This window comes from Ambystoma mexicanum, chromosome 8 (assembly GCF_040938575.1).
Source record: "Ambystoma mexicanum isolate Mex_15411 chromosome 8, UKY_AmexF1_1, whole genome shotgun sequence".
In the NCBI taxonomy this organism is placed as follows: domain Eukaryota; kingdom Metazoa; phylum Chordata; class Amphibia; order Caudata; family Ambystomatidae; genus Ambystoma; species Ambystoma mexicanum.
This window is the reverse complement of record NC_090929.1, coordinates 170,680,788-170,703,447: the sequence shown is the minus strand read 5'-3', so window position 1 is coordinate 170,703,447 and position 22,660 is coordinate 170,680,788. Positions and strand designations below refer to the sequence as shown.

Genomic DNA, 22,660 nt, shown 5'->3' with positions numbered 1-22,660 from the left:
TTGGGAATGTGAAGATGTGTGTGTCATCTGTAAAGAGGTGGTAGAGCAACCCAAAGGAGGAGATCAGCTGACTGATGGAGGAGATGTAAAGGGTGAATAGTAAGGGGCCAAACACAGAGCCTTGGGGATACCAGAAGGGAAGGGGTTGAATCCGACATGGGCGCATTCCATGAAACGGGGAATGATCAATGAGAAAGGTAAGGGGTGACCTATGCAAGCATGGTGTCCAGAATACCAAGGTCAGCAAGGATCAGGAGAAGAGAGGAGTGGTCCACAGTGTCAAAGGCAGCTGAGGGGTCTAGCAGAATGAGGATAGGGGGGTTTGGATTGGTGAACAGATGTCACAGAGTTTGAGACAGTCTCATAAGTGTGTTGACTTCGAAATGTGAATGGTAGGGAGTCGCACAGGTCTTTAGAGCCCAGGAAGGAGGAGAGGGGATGTTCAAAGATATTGGAGTAGTGGGGTGGAGGCCATTTTAAGGCAAGGATGTTTGGGTCATCCAAGGGCTTCTTGAGGATTGATAGGACAGTTACCACCTTCAAGCAGGCTGGAAACCAAGTGAAAGGGAGCGGTTGAAGTGGGATGAGAGATTATAGCAGGTGATGGGTGCAAGCTCCTTTACCATCTGCAGGTCAAACAGGTCACCAAGGTTGCATGAGGGGTTGACAGTCCTAAGGATGGGTGCTGTGACGATTTACTGGTGCTGTCACGTCTCCCCATGGGGAGCCCTTTTGCATGAGACCAGGGAGATGAGGCCACTACCCGACAGTCCCCTTGGGGGTGGTACACAGCGGGAGGATCTCATGGGGAGGGATTCTCCTTCTGGGGACAAGGATGAACATCTAGGGTGCAGCCCTTATAAGGAAGTCAGACACCACCAATCTCTGGCCCCACTTTCTTCTACTAACCTCTTGCTAGACAGCAGATCAATGATTTGTTGCAAGGTAGAAGACACGACTGTAGTCGAAAACACTGAGACGAGGAAGAGCTACGGGAACCCAGGTAATCCAGGTACTGAGATGAGTTTGCACAGAGAGTTATGAACATGGATCCAGTGAAAGAAAGAAAGGAATCATACCATGGGCCCACCCCAGGCTGTCAACATTGTACAAAGGTCAACAACAGATTTACATTGTTGTTAAGCTGGCCCCATAGTAACAGCAGGCGTGGAAGCTGTCAGGCATGGGAGCAGTTGCGCGGCGAAGACCGGAGAGCAGAGAACACTGGCGGGAAGCAGAAGGCAGCTCTCCAGGATCCGAAGTCAACGGGTCCAGCAACAAACAAGCAAGGCAGCGGTACGAACACCTTAAGGAGGGGGACTGTGCAGTTCCACCCTAGTATTGATACGGCAGGGAGACAAACCCCTCGGAGCAGACAGCCGCCAGAGCAGACGACCAGAGCAAACAAGTGGAAGACCAGCTCCAGTCCCTGGAAGTGCTGCTGCCGTTCACAAAGGTCCCTGAAGGAAAGGGGAGATACGAGCTGAAAAACCGACAACAGAGTTAAGAGGAAAGCTTCCCCATTGGGGATGTTACCATTTTGGTTGAGATGTAGCTAGTGAACTCATTGGCAGATAGAGAAGAAGAGACAGCACATGCTTGAGTGTGAGGTGGATCCAAATTGCTTGCAGTGTAGAGGAGAGTTTACAGAGGGAGAGCAAAGGGTTGATATTAAACTGGTGAAGTAGGATGATTTGGCTGAGTCATGATACTTGTTGAAGGAGGAGGGCATGCTTATAAGCGAGGAAAAGACAGAGGGTGTCCCTTATGCAGGCAGAGGCAGTGTTGCATGTCAGCTTTAAGTAGTTGGACCTGAGGGTGAGGGTGAGGGGTAGAATGGGGGAAAGTGCAAGAGGGATAGTAGTGGCCAGAGGGGGAGTGGAGCAGCAGGTTCTGATTGGAAAAGGCCTGCTCAATAGAGGAGGCCCGAGGAAGAGTAAGAGACAGGAGGGAGGGCCTGACTTCGCCTAGGTAAGGGGCCAGACAGTCCGGTATGAATGTGTATTTAGAGATGGTAGGGATGGGAAGGCCAGAGGGCACGGGGACAGCAATAATGAAGTGGAAGGTAGAGCGGTGAGAAGGTGAAGGATCGATAGTGAGGAGATTGGAAGTGGAGAGTGAAGAGGAGAAGCTAAAGAGGTAAAGAGCAGTAGCTTGGGGCGGATGTGTAAATTGTGGAGTGAGGTAATGGGGTAGTCAGAGAAGTGAGAGTCCAGTTCAAGTTGGTGGATTTGAGAGATTGTGGGAAGGTTGAGGCATCCCATGAGTGCAATAGGGGCTGCAGAGAGAATGGAGTCCAGGAGGAGGTACAGATCAGAGAAGGAGTTCGGACGAGGTGGCAGTAAAGCAGAAGGATGCTGATTGGGTGGTTGGGAAGAGTTGGGTGGTGGTGAATTTAAATGAGAGAGGTTGAAAGTCAGTGGGCGGAAGGGGTTGGTGGGGTGGGCCTTTTTGACCCTAAAGCTAATCACACCACCTATTTTTAAAGAGCAAGGGGGTTTAGAAAAGGTAGCAGATTCAACAGGATTGATCGAAGTCTCACTGAGAATAAAAGTGATGAGTGACTAAGGATGTTTTATTGCAGACTGTGCAGGTTTAATGGTGGTGGGAGAAGGTGGGGGATGTAGGAATTGCTGGTGGAGAGGTGGGGAGGATAGATGAGGTTAGGAATCCAGGTCATCCAGGAGAAATCTTGTGCATGGGGCGAAGGGTAGAGACTCAGGGGCAAGAGAGAGAAGGATGAGAAAGAGGTTAGGAGGATGGGGAGGAAGATGCAGGGGTGCAAGGGAAGAGGGGGCAGTAGCAGAAGGGGGAGTGAGGGATGCATTCTGGGAGGAGGAGTAGGTGGGTATAGGGAGGTAGGGCTGATGGAGTGTGCAGGTATGAAGCGGTGTGCAGGAGTCCAGGCAGAGTGGGTACAGGCAGAAGCACAGTGGTGTAAATGGCCGCAGTGCAACACAGGACGTTTGGTGACAAGGATGCAACATTTAAGGTACAATTTTAATGTGCCAGCCCATACGCGCCCCAGAAAAAAGCCTTTCAGTACAAATGAGAAAGGTAAGCCGCAACCATCAAAATGCAAGCTTTACAGTATAATTGATGTGTAGGGCCATAGCAGACCCAACTGCATGAGATGAGAACGCATAGTGTAGTGATGTAGTGTGGAAGAAGAAGGGGCATTTGGGGCAGATCTAAAGCAGTAGATTATAAGATGTGAATGAAGTGAAGAAACAAATCATCGTGTATTGCAAGGTGTATGAATCAGAAAATAAGACTGACGTTTTATCTGAAGGCTACATGGCTGTGCAGTGGACCAACAGAACAGACCACACATAATATCTTATTGGATCACCCATCCTTTCAAAGTGCTTATAGGCCCCAGGGTTTCCCTGCAAAGGAAACAGGCGTTCTTCGCTTTGAATAATATAAGCAGGAGGTGTAAGGAAGAGATAAGCTATACTGCATCAGGGTTTCCTTACTGACAGGGCTACTGGTCTCCCGCAGCTTCTCTAGTTAGGGTCTGCCTGACAGCCAAAGGGTTATAATTCCCGGCTCGCATCCTAACACACTCACCCAATCTCAGAGATATAGAGCCCGGCCAACTTCGTGGCCCCAAACAAAGTCTCGAGGATCTACCACTCGGCCTGCTTCTTGGCGCTCAAACGCAATCTCATGGGTATAGCGCCCAGCGTGCTTCTTGAACCTGTAACCCCAGTCTCAGGGATACAGCACCCTGTATGCTCCCTGACAATGTACCACCTAGTACACTGCTTGGAAATGTACCCTCAAACACAGTCTTGGGGATTGTCACAAATCCAGGAAATGCATCCCCTCTCCCCAAGGGAGAGCCACCCTCTTTGGGACTAGAGAAGTAAGCCTGCTAGGTGTAACACCCACGGCATGCAGGATCTCACTGGGGGTAACCCCCCCAGACCCCCTTGAAGGACAGGAGGTCCGTAGAAAGGTGAACGAACAATCCCCCTTTTAGCTACACGGGAGTTTATCAATCTGATGACTGGAAACATCCTGTAAGAATGACTGGTGGGGTTTTAGACCCTCTGGTTGCACCTTGGTCACTGGGAACAAGAACACAGTGGGACGACGCACCCCTTGGCTGCAGGAAGGTTAAAATAGCAATCTGACAGCTGCGGTGCTGGAAACAGAGGAGGCCCTCCTCCTGGGAGGTGTGGCAGACCATGCAGAACGTATGTGGTGCACGGAGGCCCCGACCACGGGTTAGACCGCAGAACACCGACCGACCTGCCAGAGACGAAGTTGGAACCGCACGGCCGAAAGGAGCATCCAAGGAGCTGCAGACACCCGACAACCGACGTGCCGACAGCCCAGCACCAGAGACCTGCAGGAGGATAGCAGGAAGGAAGGGCAAGCTCCTCTCAAGGTGGAGCCCTGGGGGAAAGACAGAGAAGCACTGCTGCATCAGCAGACCTCCCCCGATTCTCCCGGAGGAGCACTACAGCAACACTAAAGGTATGCGGTTAGACCAGCAAAGCAGGAGAGGAGAGGAGAGGCGAGGCCTGATAAAACCCCATGGAGGGGTGAAGGAAACCCGAACCACAGGCGGAGTAGGGGAAGCGCAACCCAAAGGCGGGGTGTGGGAAACCAGACCCCAAAGCAGGGTGAGAGAAGTGAAACCTCAAGGCATGGTGAGAGATTTAACACCCCAAGGTTGGGTGAGAAGACCTCAAGGCAGGGTGAGAGGCATAAGAGCCCCAAACGGGGTGATAGACCTATGACCCAAAAGGAAGGGGAACAGGAGTCCTGCCTTGCATGGACTTGATAGAACTGTGTAAAAGAGACTTTTAGCCTACCGACTTAGACTGTGCACTAGGGGCCAGGAGCCCTTTTTAAGAAAGAGACACAAGTGTGGGAGTCAGACACCAGCCACCATTTACTTGACAGGGTCAAGGGACCTTAGTGTATTTTTGGGTTGCAGTTATGTTTCCTTTTACAGAGGTGGGGACAGACCCAGGTTACAACAGGACTCCATATGGAGGACTTTCTTGATTTTGTAAAGACATCCTGACGAGCACCTTTTCTTTGAGTTTCCTTTATAGAACGGGGCACAGACTCTTAGCTTTAAGGAAAGATCATCTCTTGTGAGTGGGAAGTCTGCTAAAACGCCACTGTATCGTCTCCTAATTTTGATCTACCCCAGGATATAGCGCCTACGTGTCTACTTCAGAGGTTCAGATTTACAGGCCCAGTTCCCTATCTATAAACTCCAAGGCATGGTGCCAAGCTGACTTCCCAGAGTTTAGGAACCGGCTCGCTATATCTTTAGGGATGTAATGTTTCACTGGCTTTCCCAGCCAACCCCAGATTCTCACCCTTAGTTTGGGTTGCCCCGCCTTGGTTAATGCTCTGGTCTGTAGCTTCTTGTTAATTCTATTAGGCCTTTCAGCTCCCTTAGGCCTCTCTGATCCTGAGCTCCCTCTGGCCACTCAGTTCTTTCTGGCCTCTTATTTTTCGGGGGCACGATGCTTCCTAGAGTGGCTTCTGACTGGGAAGGACAACCAGGCTTCAGGGGCAAGTGCTGCACTCCTGTCCTGTAATCGCACAGATGCTGTGTGGTTACGCCGCGTAAATACATGCAAATATGTCTGTTTCCCAACTAGTGCCATAACTCTGTTTCAGGTTCTCCACCAATGATATCACCCACTGGCCTCCTGAACAACTGGGGGATCAGGCTTGGGAAGAGGCAGAATCTGCGTTCAGTGAAGGAGGTATCTCTGGCCATTTGATTAGGAGGGAAATGCGATCTGGGAGGAGGCCTCTGACAATCAAACCCCCGTCTGCTTTCAGGTAGCTCCTGCGCCTGGCCTGAGGGCAGCCCGGACAGACCAGCTTTTCTGGTTCCCGGAGGACTCCTCAGCGCACGGGGCGCGGTCAGACACCTGACTTCATCACGTTTAGTTCATTAGTGCCTCGCGGCTGGGTGCACGCTCCATAGCAAAAATCTTTAGACTCTATGTTATCTGGATCCCTTTTTTAACAGCATTACGTTAGAAGAGCATGGCGGAGGGTTTTCGATGGCTATGGAATTGTAGTTTGATGTTGACTTCATTAGGGGGCTTTCCATTTTTGTATTTTCGGATGAGGCACAGGGGCTTAAATGTTGTCCAGCTGCTTCTAAAATTACTGATTTCAGATGGCCATTTTATTGAGTCCCCCGTGGTTTTCACAGATACCAGTCTTGCTGCAGTGTCCAGGAACAACTGGAGACGAGAGATTAAGGCCCTTATTCACAGACGCATTTTATAATGGCAAAACCCCATTGGAAAACGCGATGTAAATTAGGGCCTTAATGTTTGGACAGTCATTGGTGTTTTTCACAGCTGATACTTGATGTCCCCTTAATGCTGGAGGAATGTATTTATTTATTTTTATTTTTTTAAAAAATTACAACTCTCCTATTAGCATACCAGAGTTTGGTTTCTAAGTGTGGATCTGGGATTCAAACCTCTGTTGCTCTGCGTGGTCTTGCTTCCAAGACCAGTGTGTTGTCCCTGTGCTATCCTCCGTTCCCATGGGAGAATTCTTCTGAACAAATCAGAGGTGGTTGTAGTGTGTAGTACCAGGCAATACATCTTGGCTTCAGGGCCATTCGGAAGTCGAGGATGACTTGTTTGCCAATTACCCGTAGTTGACTGACCCGGGGTGCGTGGTAGGATCTGAGTTGGTGGGTGGTGAGGTATGATCGTGTTTGCTTCCATTGAGTTTCAGGAAACACCTTGTCCTCTAAAAGGCAGTGGCAGTAAGGCAGGATTCCACAGGATGGGATTAACTTTACTTATTTGGAATACATGGAGGAGTTCAGCGGCTCCAGCATAGGACCAGCAGGGTAGCCAGGACTGGCCAAGGTGAAGGCAGAGCTAGATCTGAAAGAGTCCTTATGGCAGGGGGGGGGGTGCTTGTGGGCTACATGCAAAGTGTCCAGTCTGAGAGGTTGACATCTGAAGAGTAAGGATGCTCACCTGTGAAAGGTGAGTCAGAGACCGCCGATATCACAACTGGATGGTTGTGGAGGACTTTGTGCTTTGTGATCTAGAAGTACCAATAGATATGACTGGCCTTTGTCTGCTCATTCGCAGCGGTTGTTCCATATTTTGGGCAGGGTCAGTTCTGTACCTTGCACAGAGCAGTAGCCTGACTGTTAGGGACGGATGAGGCTGGAGTGTTGAGCTGAGCATAGAGTTTGGCGCAATGCGTTTGACAAAGGTTTGTTTTGCTTGTTGTGGATATTTTGCATAGTGTGTCACATGATTTATTTATGAGAGCCGGCCCTCGTACGTGACCCTCCATCCAAATACATGTATAGATTTCCTCCCAACTGCTGAATTAAGAAGTGGTCATCCCCAGCCTCTCAATCTAAATATGAATGAATGTTCTAATGGCAAATGCATGCCATATCTGTCGGGTTATATGACTGCTTTTCCATTCAGTCCGACTTCGGAAGATTGTGCCACCTTCAGAATAAGTGTTAATTACCGAAAATGTTGTTAACACTTTTTAGGACATTTTCGGTAATTAACACCCACTTGAGAATCCGGCCCTCAGAGATTTCCAGTGCAAAGCATGCTCTTCCCATTAAACGTCGGAACCAATCAACACTCAGCTGCTCGCTCTCCATCTTGGTTTGGGACTGGCCTTGACTCCTGATCAGACCAGGCTAAGGAAAGCTGAAACGGCTCTCAACCAACCCTTGAAAGTAGACCTGAATTAATATCTTTTATGAGTAAAGCACCCCCCAACTCAGTGAGCCACTACAGGGCAATTGCGGAACTTGACACTACAATGCTCCAAGCGCCACTCCTGGTCATCCAGCAGAGTTAGATGTAGGGCTAGTGCCATGGATTCTGTGTAACTGCTTTGGTCATCTGCCTCGGATTGCTTCACGGACCCACTACAGCCCGCTCAAATCTCTTCTTGCTCGCTCTTGGTTCCTCGTACTCCCCGCTTGCCTCCTTGGTCTGTTCTGGTCTTCCCTCCCGATGGGACTTGCCTTTAGCTTGAACCAGCATTGTTTAATGGATTTGTATTGGATTGTATGGAAGTACAGTATCCCGCTTGCCGCTATCCGCAGAATGTACTGCTTCTCGTCTCCGCTCCCTTCAGCGCCAGCATCTGAAATGGGAAAAGGGCACTGGTGAGTATGCGCATGCAGAGGCAAGGCTGGAGACACGGTTCTGCACAGATATGATATGATATGATATGTTATTTATAACGCGCTTAATACCCAGAAGTTTCTAAGGGCAGACACGGAAATCGAAACTGTGTTGCTCCGTGTTGTCTCGCTTCCAAGGCGAGCACGTTGCCTCTGAGCTATCCTCCCGAGATAATAGGCTAGCCCAAAACGGCGGGGGTAGGAATGTGTGTCCCCCTTGCTGTGCTCTTCCCCATGGCTATGGCTGGCTGTGGATTCCCCCTTCCCCTCCCAGCCCTCCCAGGAAGATGGGATCCCAACCACTATTGGGAAGGGCAAAGTCAAGGTCTTGGCCTTGTCACGTGAGCCCGTGTATAGTTTGTGCTGTCGATTTACCGCATAGCCTCGCAGTATTTCGACATAACATTGTTCAGTCTATTGGAACTGAAACATTTCAATGAACTAAAACAGAGAATGTGAACTTTATTCGGAGTTGTGCTGGCTCTGTTGTAGCCAGGCCAAACTAACGAAACCTGTCTCCCGGGCCTCATAATTCGTTAATCAAATGCTATTTGGGGGGCATACACAAAATAAAACAATACTCCAAGCGGCTCTGCAAGTTTTTCAGCGCGTGTTAAATTGCCATATCATAGGACTTCCCGCTCTTAAGGAATCTCCCTTCAAAGATCAATCTTCGGCTGGGTCTCAGGTTTCTGAATGGCCTTCACTCCCTTGGCTTCCATCAGAGGCTCTGGCTGCAGGCCTTACCTCTGTGATGGAGATTCACTGAAGCAACCCTGGGAAGAAAGAAACACGTTCCCCAAACACACCGGCTAGTGGGCACACTGCCAATCACCAGAAGCAGTCCAGATTTACAGAAAACCTCCTGAACATCCGCAGAAATGTTTTTCCTATCCCTGCGGTGTTGGACATTCCATAGTTATAGGGGTGTCTAAATATTTCAAAATCTGCAGGGGGGTTTCTTAAATATGCAGAGAACATTCTGGGCTAATAAGAAATCTGAATTTTCTGCAGTAGAATATGCCCTGCAGGTTTGGACTGTCGCTACCTATCACTATTAAAGGGTTCCTAGTGATTCCATCGACAGCCAAACCATCGACAACCATACCATTGACAAAAAAAGCATTGAAAAAAACCCATTGAATGCATTTTAAAACAAAGAAATGTATGGGGGGGTGCCCCACAAAACCCCTTTTTTTACCTTAAAAAACAATTTTTACTAAACCCTTTGCCGTTTAAAAAAATGCATTCAATGTTTTTTTTTCGATGCATTTTTTTCAATGGTATGGTCTGTCGATACTTTGAATTCGATGGAATGACTGGATACCCTGTTAAAGCTTCTTCCACAGAGCACGGGGATCATCGGTAGCTTTAGATTTGGTTGACCCCTCTAAGAATCTCTCAGTTGAGATTGGGTGCTGCCCGTTTCCTGACCTCCGGTGTTACTCCTGTTTCCCCTGGAGGATTCCATCTGTCCTTTTCCTCTTGTCGAATCTTTCAGTTTTTCAGTTTTTTAGGCTGTGTTAGGTAATCTGGGTGGTAAGTAGAATCTCTGGTCGTGCATAGCACACGAGCGACGATTAGAGGGGACCAGCCTGCATGCTATGGACTGTCGGCTTGAAAGGAACTTTACTCGGCCAGTAGGGCTGGATCGTTCATTCTTGGTCGGTCCTCAAACCCTGTCTCCATCCTCATGGTCTTGGTCAGTCTAACCAAGTGCTGACTTGCCCTATGCCATGATGGGCATACCTTACCTGAACCACAGAGCATCCGCTGACACCCTCATAGCCTGGGGCATTTCTCATACTGTGAAGGCCTGCATTGTGGATTATGCCTCCCTCCCATGGAAAACACTGCCCAACAAAATTACTATAGTTTGAAACCTAACTTGCATGTGGGGATGATTTCAGTTTACACTTAAGTGCAAATGTTCTTCTCTGATCAAATTTTGATCTTTTCCATCAGGTATTGGAAAGGTTAAGAGTAAAACAGGCAAAATTGCTTTGACACTTCACTATTCCCTAATGTTTGTGGCATTGAGGTATTTGCAATGGATTCCTATGCCACCCACCAGAACAAGGGATTCCTATGCCCCTCGCCTGCACAATGGATTCCTATGCTACCCGTCTGCACAATGGATTCCTATGCCACTCACCAGCACAATGGATTCATATGCCCCTCACCTACACAATGGATTCCTATGCTACTCGGCTGCACAATGGATTCCTCTGCCGCCCACTTGCTTTCACCAGGTGGAAATTTCAGGCAGATTCCATAGGCATCCATTGCATTGCCAGCATCATGAAAATAAATGTTGGTGGTAATGCAGCACATTTGACAGGCAGAGTGGGAAAAGCAGGCAGGCCTGGTATGTGCGTCCTGCTCCCCGACTCTGTCTGAAAAATGTAACAAAATCCAGTGGATTGGAAAAAATGTGCAGAAAAACTTTGCTGCCAATATTTCCCATCCACTGGATCTGCAACGCTACTACTATTTGTGAAACAGAAACAATGTAATCTGCCTCATTGCCCCTAGTGATAATTGGGTTTTGTACAGAGCTCTGTATGATTGTATGTGTATTATTTAAAAAGTCACTCAGGTTTCCCCACTATGAACTGAGTCTTTGGCCCTAGGTATCCAGCTCCAACAGAGATAGAGAAATGTGCCTAGTGAAGAGAGCAAAACCTAAAGCAAAGCACAACGAGCCATTCTTCTGCATATCTCCATTGCGTCTTTCTTTCTGATGCTTTGTTTTAGACCTTTGCGCATGCCTCAGGCTTTTATCATTGTCTTTTCTTGCAGTCATTTATAGAGGCCAAAATGCTCCGGCTCCTGAATCTGGAAGGGAATGACCTGGAGACGAAATGGCAACTTCAAAAGTTGATGAAGTTTGGAAGCCTCCAAAGAGACCGGGTGGATGTCCTCTTGGTAAGGGAAGCACTATCAAGTGTGTTTTTCGAGAATTCAAAAAGGGGCACGAGGGAGGGGCACAAGGGGAGAATGATTACATCAGATCTCAATCTGAATGCAGCAAAGAGGTGGACAATTGACTAGTGTCCTAGATAAGGTCCCGAGCCGAGGCCGAAGACCTCGAATGAAAGTAGTGGTCAATTTCCCATTATCATGGCTGCTGGAACAGTCACTATTGTTATGAGAAGGGTTTGCCAACAAATGGCAGAATGGCTTATTATATGTTGTTTTATATTTGCGCGTGTTATATTGAACTAATGCCCCGAGCGTATCAATGCGCTAAAACTAGGTTTAAGAAGAGAAACATTGAGAAACATGGAGAGATGCACAGAAATCTCTAAATCATTCCAAAGATAATGACAAAACAGAGAGGCTTTACGGTTTTTTCTTGAAAGAATTTCGATCATGTTTAGTTCATAAATGTTCAGGTCGACAATTACACAATTTGGTACCCATAACCGAGATTCTCTTACCTCCAGAAGAGGAAAGATTAAACCTTGGTTTAAAAAGCAAGAATCCTTTTTTTTTCAGTTCAAATGAATCTTTATCTGTTTTGGTTAAAAACAAAATATTTCATCCTTATCAAATGACAAGCGAATAAAAGACAGACATTGTTAAAAACACAACAAAAAAAATAATTTCACGCCTGGTACACAATGTACACAAACTTTAAAATCTATTTGTCATTTAAAATCTCACTTATCTTATTTACACCATTTTCCTTAAGAATGTATAAAATTAAGCTAACACAAGGCCAATTTGTCCAAAAAGATATTTGCTCAGCATTTCATATTTTTTCCCACATTTCTTTTTGGGAGAGCGCTCTAAACTCTTTAAAGAATTTGTAAAAACGAGATTTTCTTAGCTGTGACAAGGCCGGGAAAGCGACAAAGAGATATTCAAGGTTTTCAATGGACGATGGCTCGTTACAAAATCAACATTGACATGACATTTCATTGTTTTTCACTCTCGAAGCCATTACCGTTTTTGTTGCCCATCAATCTGATCCAATATGCAGCAAAGCACTACGATAATTGGGACCAGGGAATTTCAGCAGATATTTTGGATTCAACAGAATCCATTTTTAGAGCGTAAAGGTCTTATGGGCTGGTAGAGTTTAAATGCCTTGAATAGATAGTTTGGCAATGTACCATATATGCTTCGATGAATCATGGTGGCTGCAACACTTGCCCCGGGCCCCCACCTTGGAGGGGGCCCCCAAGAAAGAGTCTTATTGAAAAACAAAAAGTCAGTTTCCCTAAGTCGACATAATTAAGTATCCCACATCAGGATTTTCTGTGGTGTGTTGCTAAGGCTAAACCTATTTTCGGTCTGTTGTTGACAAGTACATTTTGTTCAGATCTTTTCATCCTGTAATGCTATGTTCACTGTGGTATACATAGTTTGTGTGGCACAACAACTGTAGCCTTCTCACCTTCCTTTGGGTATTATATTGATCATTTGCAATAGCCAAAGTTGAAATACATATTGATACAGTTGAGTGTCCTGATGGTTCAGAGGATAGCTCAGTGTGTTAAGCACTCATTACAGAGATATGCGTTCACATGCAAGATTACAATACCAAATTCCAGTAAAGCTGTTTCAGCGTTTCCAATGTATGAAGTTGTTAAGCCTGCATGTAAATGTACATTGTTCTATAGCACCCCAGGTGTTATCATCACCAATGTACGTGCACTAGTTAGTGGTTGCTATAGAAACTAACATACCATCAATATGGTGATGGTCTAGAAATTGGTTTGTTTAGATGGGGAGTTGTAAAACCTAGGCAGGCACCTACAATGATGACAATAAAGTGTTAGAGGTGTTTAAGTATCCGAATTCCAGACTGTGGAACCAAAGCGTTGATGCTTGGATCCTGGCTTTGCCAGCAGACAATACAGTGATCCTGGACATATCTTATATCACTGACAGTACTGTAAAGGTTTTCTTCTCACATACTGGAGGCATTGTTTGGCCAATTACCTGATAATTCCTATCATGTAGGCCATTTGAGTGGAAGGAGTTCTAGACAGAAGAGAGCAGATCAGATATTGCAGGCTTCTTACCAGCATATTTTAAGGTTTACTTATGTGACAACAAAACATTTTTTCTGCACATTTTTAAATACCAGTGCACAAGCCTGTGTTTGGGGTGTATTTAAAGCTTTACAGTACAAAAGAAAAACATATTTGAAATCTTTTAAGATCACATCCATTAGTATGCTGGTATTTATATACTTTCCTTGATGATGGAGACAATGAAGCTAGAATCATTCCCATTTTGAATAATATGTTTCTATAATGTTTTGTTTTTTAAATGTTTATATTGGGTTATGTGATTTTCATATTTTCCAATTTAGTTCTGTAAATACTAGAAAATAAATTGGTAAGACCAGAAATTGTGGGTATGACTCCCAGCTTCACCTCTTAATCAATGTGTGATCCTGGGTATCTCATTTAATCTTGTATCTCCTCACTTGTCAAAATTGCAAGTCCCTAAACCTTTCAAAATTGTCAGCCCTTCAGAGTGATTTCGTTCTGAGGGTATGATCTTTAAAAAAGACTCATTCATGGTTTCACTGACTATATATAGTGTTGCTTGCTCTATAATGATAGTGAGCATTGATATATTGCACTCCAGAGCCACCTGTTTCTTTGCTCTCGAACGGCGACACTGCTTGAAAACCATGTCCCACTACTAATCTCAGTTTGTCTGGATACAGAGACCTTGGTATCTTCAAATCATCATCCACTCTCTATGCTATGCTATGGTATGTGTAGTTTGATCCTTGCTTCCCATTGTTCATCTGTATCCATGCTTGAGCACTTTTGCTGTCTCTGAGGCAGCTAATCTCAGACTATTCTGGATTATGTGTACCTTTGTCATAGAATCTGTGCCCTGCAGGTATACTATGTCCACTATACCTTCCACGTGGCTGCTATTGATTAAGTGTTTGCTGTACCTATGCTTGAAGACAAGTACCCTCACATAGACTGCTAATGTTGCCCTTGAAATGCTACTTGTTTATCACTCTGATTACAACATGAATGAAGAGTGTAAGGTATCTGAATGGGAGTTTACCATGCTTATTTTGATCTCTGCGAGACAGCATGTCAAGCTATGGGTTGTTATCGTGAGGCGGGGTGGGGCGCACTAGATATTCTATATCCCTTAATTCCTTTGGTCTGTTGGAGGGGTGCCCCATAGGTGTCCGTGCCCCCAAAGTGCTTAAAATGGCCCTGGCTGCCCTAAAACCTCTCGGAGACTGGATGGAAAAATAGGTGTGGTATGTTAGCCACATAGTGATTGTGGAACTCTTCTAGCTACATTATGGGTATGATTTTAGTGCCTATGGCATGGGAAATACAACATCTCTCGGCAACTCCTTATGCTTTTACTTGCAGCAAGTGCTGCCCTGCTTTAACTGCCAATCAATTACAGCCATCACTTCAGGTCCTCTTTGCATGAAAGCACCCAACCCCTGCTGGACTTTGAGGCAAGGTCTGAGGAAGAGGCAGGGGCTAGCGCAGGCTTCCCTTCATCTGTGGCTCCTGGCTGTGAGGAGTGGATAAAGGGGAAGCCTGCCCCCACCCTTACCTTCAGCCCCAGCCTCATTCTCTCCTCTGCACTTGGCAAGTGCCAAACGTGCATTTCGAGAACTCTGTTCCTCTCCATGCCTGGTCAGGAAACACAAGCATATGTGATGAAACCTTTTCCTCTCTGCTAGGAGTACATGTCTATATCATAGCTGCGAGAAGCGCATGTGGAGATACACTAACCCGCTAGAACCTATCAGCGGAACACCTAAAATTATAAAAAATTCCAAGACTGGTAACCAAGTGTGATTGACACACAAAACATGTGGCTGTAGTTTAACAGGATATCTTCTCATGTCCATCAGATGTGGAATGATGACAGCTGGACCACAATTCACAATTGAAACTTAAGCAAAGGGGGCCACTGTGAACAGATACTACGTAAACTGTAATGATCAAGGGGCAGTTAGCAAACATATGTTATTGCGCGATTCATGCAATTAAGGATGTATCAAGAACTACAATAAATAATGAACAAATCAAAGTGTTGCTTTAGAAAAAGGAAACAAAGCATGAAGAAGTTCCTTATCAGTCATGAAAATCTTCTTTTTTCTCACTCTTTTACACCGAACATAGGTGGGCTTGTTGCTTGCTCAGAACCCAGGATGCACATATTTTATCAATTAAGAAGCACAGTGTCTCCACTGTCTATCCATAACATTCATGTATGTATTGAAAGTATGACGTCTGCTTCACCGCCACTAGTACAGTAGTCGGATGGCACAAGCTGCCAGAAATTGAGACTGTATTATTTGGGGACCCATGGGTCCATGGTTCGGCCGCCGATGAGCTTCCACGGGTTCATCTGCATCTCTTCATTGGCATACGGGTTCCATCTGATACTGTCCCACAAAAATGTCGCCATGCAAAACATTTCCCAGAAAATTGCTGTTTTTTGCAGAGACATTATTACGTGGAACATGCAGCAGGGGACCCCGCAACCCCCAAAACCTTTTTTTTCAAAGGGTGCGGGGGACACCCCCTCAAACCCTGCACCCTCTGTCCCTATATATATATGTTCACCTATATAATGTCCCCACAAACCTTTCCCAGTGACATTATATATGGCGACCATATGTGTGTGTATATATATATATATATATATATATATATATATATGGACATTATTACTATATATTATATTATGTCCTTGTTCGCCTTGCATCTGGCATTACCTGGCCTACTTTGGGTACAAGTAAATTAGATGCGTCAGAGCCAGGTGGAGATGCTGATTTCTCATCTCATTCCCCTTTAGTTGCAGAGTGGGAAATTACCTATTTGCAATGTATGGGGTAATAAAAGGGCAAACACAGGACAGGGGATTTAATGGTACATATTTTTATAGAATGGCAAATGCAAAGACTGATGTTTTCTTCAATGTTTTAATAGTGCTTTGAGTCTTCCACGGCAAGCAGCTCAGCAATTGCAAAAATGGTGTCTTGCCCTATTGGTACTACCCACAGAAATTGAGCATTATCTTTCTCTTGGGATAATTGCAAAATAAGCCATGTTACAGCCTCTGTTTCGCCTTTTTAGATTCAGGAACTTCACCAAGAAGAAGAGCAGTGGACCGACTACACGGAGGACGAGCTCACGGTGAAGATGAAACTCACAGACGACATCTTGGAGTCCCTGGTCGATGACACGATTGACGTCCTTGGGAGAATACACACAAGGAAAGCCCACGTATAGAGTTCAAGTTGTGCAAGATGCCTTTCGTGGCTGGGCAAGAGTCTGAGTGAGATTTAGAAAGAACAGGCGAAGAACGAGGAGCGGTCAATTCCTCACTGAGCGATGGGCAATCCAGTGCAGATTATTAAAAGATGAAATCTCGCGTGCTCACGCATGTACCTAAGTAAACGAGAGCACCACGTGGTTCCAATTCAAGTCCTTCTCTTTTCCATGCATTAAATAAGAAAGGTTTGACAATACAACAGGACTTGAAGAAACAGGGCATGTTGCGGAAGAGCCCAACAGGCCCACCTGCACGGGACACCAGGCGTGGAGAACGCCATTTCATGCCAAACCCTACGAGTTCTCCCATTTTGGAATGATCACCAGAATTGCTGAACGACCTATTTTGGAAAAATGAAACCACAAAGAACATTACGATTCAGCTGTCCAGGCAGATTCTGATGTGTTTTTAAAACAATCGTGGCAATATTGAGAGATCAAGTATTTGAAAAATGCCTCACATTTGCCCACCATAATTATTGCTCGTAAACTGCACTATGTAGCCCACCTGAGAAAGGCCTGGAGCCCAGGTAAACGGAACTATACTGCTATTTGCACAGAGCAGCTGCCTGCTGCCTGCTCCCTGCCTGTCGAGTAAAACGCCAAAGTGTGTGTTTCAATGCAGGCGGCCCGCTGAGGCCTTCCTTTGGGAAGTTTAGGTGCGGCTTTGCAGCAGGCGGCAGCTGACTGTGCCGTTGTTTTCAAGCAGGGCAGACGTTTGTGAAAATGGTGGAATGTACAACACAGCGATGAAAGACTCCCTAAAATGCATTCTAGGTGTGACTCAAGTGACCTTGGATACATGCCAACTCTATCAAGCCTGCTGGCTGAAATCACACAGGAACTCCTCATCTGGAGATGTCACTTCTGGGGCTTCCAATATGTGAAGAAATGATGTTGGGAGTCTAAAAGACCACCCTTGTTTCTTGCTAAAAGTAATAAGAATTGCAACATGGCACGCTGAATGTCGGAATCTAGTTTGCTTTTTCTAGTGCTGGACAGAGTTTTACGATTAACGTATACATTTGTATACTGGTTAATCCATTTCCTTTGCGGATGGAAAGTAAGACTTAGCCTCTTCTGCTTCTTGTACAGATGCTGGTGCTGTAATAATCCGTCCCATTCGCAAGAAACTGACTTGAAATGGAGGTCATTCTTCGGGCTGTTCTCCGCGCTCGCTAAATAGTCAATGCTCCAACGCCTTGATAGGGAGTGTACCCAAGATCACCTGATGATGTGACTTTCTTCACTTTCTACTTATAGCAGCGTGTCTTATTTATGCTGTGTGTGTGTCACTGTGTGGCTGCACTGTTTTGTACAACAATGGATACTTGCGTATAACCAAAAGAACATATATGTTACTTCTAAGAATGTCACCATGTAAACATGATCTTTTACATGTACTTGCACTTTAAGCACTTAAGAAATATCAGCTATGAATCTTATAACCTTGCTGTTTACACTGGGATGCTCTTTGTTGAACAGCTGTTATTGTTTGTACTCCATTACATGAACAAGAAAAATTCAGCAACTGCACTGCTGTTTGCACTATGGGCGTCTGGCACATCATATACGAGCATGGAGTGCTTTGATGGCTTCCCTTTCTGTTACTAAGCATGTCATTACTGAAAATCATTAGGGAACATATTGCTTTTTCAAAGTCACAATTCTACCCTCCCGCCTTCTGTGCTTAGACAGTGGGCCTGGCTTTGCTTATAACCTACTCAGCAAGGCGTGAGGTAAATATGCAGATATGTGTATGCAGTGCCTGGCACCAGGAGTGGACTAGGGAACCCAACGAGGAACTGGATTTTCTTTTCAAAGGGTCCCTACTTTACACTTTGTAAGCAACAAAAAGCATCTTAATGGTGTGTGCTGCACACAGACATATAAAAAAGAAAAGGGGACCAGGTGCAGAGGCCCACCAGGAAATCTCCAGGCATCGCTGTAGGTCAGCCCGCCACTTCCTGGCACCTAGAAGAGCTAAAGCACAGGGACATAAAGATGTTCGCACAGGAGAACACCGTGTGGATGAGTGGGGAAGCCAGAAACAGTTGTCGGGTCTCCAAATTCCAAAGTTACTGATTTAGCCGGAAGATTACACTTCTGCATATGTCTTGCCTATGGACAGCCTGTGGCACACGTGGCTTTCAACAGGCAAGCTTACAGGGATATTGCATCATATGATCATCTTCACGTTATGTTTAATGCAGGAAGACCGCTCGATCTAACTCAGAAACTGGTTGACCCCTATGGCTTGGAGAGTTGCTGAGCAAGCACTTCTCATCTGTGCTCCCACTCCACTGAGCAAAGATTCAGGAGGACTGGGAAAGCATGTCTGTTCCCTATTCTTACAGAGCATCATCCATCTGCTTCTAGTCCGGCTCATCATTTTAGCCGTGTGTTTTGACTCCCTGTGAAGTGAGCTTACGTCTTTAGTAGGGTCCATGCAAGCTAGGCTAAATGCTAAATCTCTTGGGTTCAGAGTGGTTCTACCATTTGCTCTCCGACGGTGTCCGGTCAAAGGTTAGAATTCAAAAGGTTCAAATGCAATAGGGTCGAGTCAATAGGACCGAAAACAAAAGGTTTGAATTTTTTTTTTTATTATATATTTTTTTTTGGTTTTCCGTATAGGTAAAAAAAGTGGTTTTTGCCACAAAAACGGGGGTTGGGGAGGGGACCTCCCCCAAAAAAAAGAATTACAATTTTTAAAAAAAATAAAATTCGAACCTTTTGTTTTCGGTCCTTTTGATTCGACTCTATTGTATTTCGATCCTTTTGATTCGATCCTTTGACCTATAACCCTCTCTGACTCCGCTTTACGGATCCCTACCAACGTTCATGGCTCCGGTGCACCTCCCACTTCCATCCTCCTTGCTTTCACTTTGCTGGTCGCCGTTTAGAGATCCACCTTCACCTGAAGGCAGGGAGTGAGATTTACAGGCCCCAGTCTAGTGGCCACTTGGAGAAGAAACTTGAAACACACTGTCTACCAGTTTGCTGCAGGTGTGGGGTGAGACTAACACAGGAAATAATTGCTCCGGTGAAATTCTGATTGACAAGAGAAAATATATCTGCAGGTCCACTTCACCCACTGCCCCCCTTTAGCCAGAAGAGTCACGTTTAAGATGCATGGAATGACCTAAACAGCATTTTAGTGAAGGAATCTTGTGTGTGTGAGAGATAGTTTCACATTACTCTCTGGCCATACTGGGCACCCTTATTCAGAAATGTGCATGTTTGTGTAGAACAGCTTGCAGGGTCCACACCTCTCGCATCAGATCAATAACAGTGTAATTCATCCTTTTCCGAGGCACTAACAATCAGCGCTGTGTCCCATAAAACCATCTCCCCATACACGAGCTTACCATCTCCCCATACACGAGTTTACCATCTCCCCATACATGAGCTTACCATCTCCTCCATACATGAGTTTACCATCTCCCCATACATGAGCTTACCATCTCCTCCATACATGAGTTTACCATCTCCCCACACATGAGCTTACCATCTCCCCCATACATGAGCTTACCATCTCCCCCATACATGAGCTTACCATCTCCCCCATACATGTGCTTACCATCTCCCCATACACGAGCTTACCATCTCCCCATACACGAGCTTACCATCTCCCCATACATGAGCTTACCATCTCCCCATACATGAGCTTACCATCTCCTCCATACATGAGCTTACCATCTCCTCCATACATGAGTTTACCATCTCCCCATACATGAGCTTACCATCTCCTCCATACATGAGTTTACCATCTCCCCAGACATGAGCTTACCATCTCCCCCATACATGAGCTTACCATCTCCCCCATACATGAGCTTACCATCTCCCCCATACATGTGCTTACCATCTTCCCCATACACGAGCTTACCATCTCCCCATACATGAGCTTACCATCTCCCCCATACATGAGTTTACCATCTCCCCATACATGAGTTTACCATCTCCCCATACACGAGCTTACCATCTCCCCCATACATGAGCTTACCATCTCCCCATACATGAGTTTACCATCTCCTCCATACATGAGTTTACCATCTCCCCATACATGAGTTTACCATCTCCCCATACATGAGTTTACCATTTCCCCCATACCATTTCTCCCCATACACGAGCTTACCATCTCCCCATACATGAGTTTACCATCTCCTCCATACATGAGTTTACCATCTCCCCATACATGAGTTTACCATCTCCCCATACATGAGCTTACCATTTCCCCCATACCATTTCTCCCCATACACGAGCTTACCATCTCCCCATACATGAGCTTACCATCTCCCCCATACATGTGCTTACCATCTCCCCATACATGTGCTTACCATCTCCCCATACGCGAGCTTACCATCTCCCCATACATGAGCTTACCATCTCTCCCCATACATGAGCTTACCATCTCCCCATACATGAGCTTACCATCTCCCCATACATGAGCTTACCATCTCCCCCATACATGTGCTTTCCATCTCCCCATACATGTGCTTACCATCTCCCCATACGCGAGCTTACCATCTCTCCCCATACATGAGCTTACCATCTCCCCATACATGAGTTTACCATCTCCCCATACACGAGCTTACCATCTCTCCCCATACATGAGCTTACCATCTCTCCCCATACATGAGCTTACCATCTCTCCCCATACATGAGCTTACCATCTCCCCATACATGTGCTTACCATCTCCCCATACGCGAGCTTACCATCTCTCCCCATACATAAGCTTACCATCTCCCCATACATGAGTTTACCATCTCCACATACACGAGCTTACCATCTCCCCATACATAAGCTTACCATCTCCCCCATACACGAGCTTACCATCTCCCCATACACGAGCTTACCATCTCCCCCATACACGAGCTTACCATCTCCCCATACACGAGCTTACCATCTCCCCATACACGAGCTTACCATCTCCCCATACACGAGCTTACCATCTCCCCCATACATGAGCTTACCATCTCCCCATACATGAGCTTACCATCTCCCCATACGCGAGTTTACCATCTCCCCATACACGAGCGTAGCAGCAAATGGCTACTAATGAAGCGTTAGTTATGCTTTGCCAACTTCCTCACAGTAACAACGTGAACAAATCAAGGATTTGGGACGCATTTTACAAAAGTGAAAAATTGGAAAGATGACAATTGTGCACATAGTTGTATTTTACATGTATACAGAATTCCATTAGGAATAAACAAGACTGCTTATGCCACCAACATTACAACATCTGGCAAATGGGTGGACTACAAGGCGGTAACTACTGACTTTCCTCGTATTTACTATAATATTAATGAAAAGAATAATTGTGATAGAATGTTTTGCTGTTAACACTTACATGCTCTTTACTTTGTCATGATATAGATTGCTGCCAAGCTCATTGTCACACTAATACCTAGAACAACAATGTCAACCTAACTCCCCTTTCCTATTGGGGAACAACCCCAAATCAACAGTTTATGATAACATTATTAATACATTCTTAGAAAACAGGGATACCATTTAGGGCACACATGACCAATCCAAACAGCTTAGAAGAAATGGAAACGAGGCTTGCCAGGTGTTGTTCCCTGGAGTGCTCTGGCATCTGTCCATCACACTACCACCACTGAACACTGTATGCCATTTCTTAAACTCTTGTACTATCTGTACCTTGTCTTGTGTGAAGCCATCACTGGCCAACTGTGCAAACCCCCTGCTACAAGCAAGTGCCCATTTGACCACTGCGTGTAAGCTGATATTATGTGTTAAATTGTAAAAACTGTAAATATTTGAACAACACTGGTCTTTTTTCGCCGATCTTTTCACCATATCATTTTTATTTTTCTAAATGTAATCTATAAAAAATATGTCTTACTGTACAGTAGCTTTGTCTGTCTCTTCTTTTGTGAGTTAATCACAGAGCCTACATTACAACAGATTACAGAGACGATTGTGTAAGAAGGACATTGGTGGTTTTGTGGAAGGTTCTGTCCCTGGTGCAAAGGAAGCAATGCACATAAAGTGCACACATTTCAGTTCAAATGAAATGTGCACAGAAGTGTGCAATGTGCATGCACTGCAACACATGGACGTGTGATATGTTCCAGCAGTGAGCTGCTAATCAGTCAGTCGCGCATTCTCACAAAAAGGTGGCGCAGCGCCAGAGCATAGACCCTG

The 22,660-nt window shown here is 45.6% G+C and overlaps 1 protein-coding gene across 1 annotated transcript in view; it reads left to right on the top strand.

The window, feature by feature from the left end:
* LOC138471753 (uncharacterized) overlaps window positions 1-22,367 on the top strand; it is a 136,185-nt gene extending 113,818 nt beyond the window's left edge. Inside the window, exons 6-7 of the mRNA XM_069609565.1 lie at window positions 10,988-11,113; window positions 16,288-22,367. Coding sequence (XP_069465666.1) covers window positions 10,988-11,113; window positions 16,288-16,443 — 282 coding nt within the window. The 3' untranslated portion in view covers window positions 16,444-22,367. The remainder of the gene's footprint in view (window positions 1-10,987; window positions 11,114-16,287) is intronic.
* The last annotated feature ends 293 nt before the right edge of the window (window positions 22,368-22,660 follow it).